At 31.2% G+C, this 3,053-nt stretch overlaps 1 protein-coding gene across 1 annotated transcript in view; it reads right to left on the reverse strand.

Moving 5' to 3' along the window:
• Positions 1-3,053, reverse strand: part of LOC111704373 (pollen-specific leucine-rich repeat extensin-like protein 1) — a gene marked incomplete at its 5' end in the record, with an annotated part of 21,103 nt that overhangs the window by 4,556 nt on the left and 13,494 nt on the right. Inside the window, 2 exon segments of the mRNA XM_023476601.1 lie at positions 324-397; positions 1,437-1,528. Coding sequence (XP_023332369.1) covers positions 324-397; positions 1,437-1,528 — 166 coding nt within the window.

Consider the following 3,053-nt stretch of genomic DNA (forward strand, 5'->3'; position numbering starts at 1 on the left):
GGTGGTAGATAGTTGCAGGGGGGGGGGTAGTTATAATGTGTAGGGATGAAATTTTTATTTATAGATGAACAAAATATGCAGATAATTTTAAGCTCAACAATTCTTACATGTTCTTATTATTTTAGGAAATGTATTGTAAATGTAATTTAGACGTTTTTAACATTAATAATTATTCAAGGGCGATTTTGTTTAACAAACAACTGCTTTTTTAACGTTCCAATATTTTTATAATTATTTGGAATGATGGTATGGTTAACAGGATATCACGTTCGTTTCTTGAGAGAACGACTGTTCTCCTTTAACGATTTACGATAACGATTTACCTCATGATCAATGAATAGTATCCTGGATTCCTCTCCGTTTACTGCTAAACTAACTTCCTTCTCAATATCATCCTCTGAACAATACATAATCAAGAAAACCATTAGTTTCTTTTTTTATCATTTATCTTCTTAATTATATAACTGGCATATTGATATATATGGACCTAAGCTCCTCTATATCTCCTACTTATATACTAACTAATACAACTGCTTACAATATTTCAAACCAAAAACTGTGATATAACGAAGACATTTCAGCAACTTTTGCTTATATAAGCAACTCATAAGGTAAAATGGGTCTGAGAACAAATGCACAATTGCCCAATTTACAACGATACCCTTTAAACCTTTGACTGGTCATCTTAGGCTAAAAAAACTCCTCGTGGTTATTTCTAAAATGGTGTTCAAATCGATAAAAAATGGACTGTACGCTAGCGAACAGAGTGAACTGAACGCAGTTGACAATCAGGAAACGTCCATCATCCTTAATCAGTCAAAAGTATCTTTAAGTCGAACAGACGTCATCCTATCTTATAGTTTGTAGAAAACAGAAGCTTTAAAAATATTCTAAAATGTTTAATTTGTGTCTGGTATAATGTGTATAATATCGAGGATGGGTATTGTTAAAGCTCTTGGCATCTTATCACCATAACAAGGCCAATAAATACAAGATACATATACATTATACATACATATATACGATGTTCAGACTGAGATTAAAAAATATATAAACAAGGAAAAAAGATTTAAAGATGTTATGAACAAATATTAATATCTAGATCTTGATGTATGTATTTATATGATCTGACACAAACTGATCTATCTTGATGTATGTATTTATATAACTAGACATAAACTGACATAACTAGTTGTATGTATTTATATGATCTGACATAAACTGACCTATCTTGATGTATGTATTAATATGATCTGACATAAACTGACATATCTAGATGTATGTATTTATATGATCTGACATAAACTGATCTATCTTGGTGTATGTATTTATATGATCTGACATAAACTGACCTATCTTGATGTATGTATTAATATAATCTGACATAAACTAACCTATCTTGATGTATGTATTAATATAATCTGACATAAACTAACCTATCTTGATGTATGTATTAATATGATCTGAAGACATGAACTGAGAGCATAAAGCAGATTTACCAACCCCCGAGCTACCCAACATGAGAACCCTGAAATATAAATCTTTAAAAGTATAATTTAGAAATAGATTTATATAAAGATGAAACCAACCATACTTCGATAGAACATATTGGAAAAACATCAAAATATAGAATAAAAAGTTCAAAATATTACTATCTGCCGATAAATAAATATAAATTACATCTTTTATACATATTTTATATAGATAGATACTAGCTTGGGAACCCAGTGTTGCCCAGTGTACTCATAGTTACTCCCTCCGTTTACCCGCACTTAGTCTAAAATTACAATTTCAGCTTTTTTCCTCTTAAAAGCTTATAATCTCAAAACCATGTTAAGAACATTACTGTGCTTCTCCCAATATATATGTACTAGCCTTGTAGGGCGCTTCGTGCCCATCTTCTAAATTAATTAATAAATAGAAGAAGATGTAAAAAAGGCGTTCATAATTTATAATCGGACTAACAAACAAACAAATAAACACACAGATATATATATATATATATATATATATATACCTGGATTTTAAGTATTCTAGTATTGAATCTGCGTACTCCAAGGACGTTAAATCATCAACTGCTAGAACAACCAGGATACAATGTGGTTGATACTTAGATACCAAATCCTCAGCAGATATATCTCCAGCCTGAAAGGGACTGTTAATGTAATTTTCAGTGACCCTCCTTGCAAAAACAGTCATGCCCGACTTACAACGGTATCCTTGTAATCTTAATCTGAACAAACTATCGTTCTTCATACTCGATGTTTAATTCTAATAATTTCTCCATTGCTTCAAATGAGCCAATTCACTTTCGCAAAGAAACCGCAAATGAAAATGAACAGCTTACTAGCTATTGTTCCTAATTGTTGTTGCATTACTAGCTAGTGTTCCTAATTGTTGTTATATTACTAGCTAGTGTTCCTAATTGTTGTTATATTACTAGCTGATGTTCCTAATTGTTGTTGCATTACTAGCTAGTGTTCCTAATTGCTGTTATTTTACTAGCTAGTGTTCCTAATTTTTGTTGCATTACTAGCTAGTGTTGCTAATTGTTGTTATATTAATAGCTAGTGTTCCTAATTGTTGTTACATTACTAGCTAGTGTTCCTAATTGTTGTTGCATTACAAGCTAGTGTTCCTAATTGTTGTTGCATTACTAGCTAGTGTTCCTAATTGTTGTTGCATTACTAGCTAGTGTTCCTAATTGTTGTTGCATTACTAGCCAGTGTTCTAAATTGTTGTTACATTACTAGCTAGTGTTCCTAATTGGTGTTACATTACTAGCTAGTGTTCCTAATTGTAGTTGCATTACTAGATAGTGTTCCTAATTGTTGTTATATAACCAGCTAGTGTTCCTAATTGTTGTTATATAACCAGCTAGTGTTCCTAATTGTTGTTATATTACTAGCTAGTGTTCCTAATTGTTGTTATATTACTAGCTAGTGTTCCTAATTGTTGTTACATTACTAGCTAGTGTTCCTAATTGTTGTTGCATTACTAGCTAGTGTTCCTAATTGTTGTTACATTACTAGCTAGTGTTCCTAATTGTTGTT

This window comes from Eurytemora carolleeae, unplaced genomic scaffold (assembly GCF_000591075.1).
Source record: "Eurytemora carolleeae unplaced genomic scaffold, Eaff_2.0 scaffold131, whole genome shotgun sequence".
NCBI lineage: Eukaryota > Metazoa > Arthropoda > Copepoda > Calanoida > Temoridae > Eurytemora > Eurytemora carolleeae.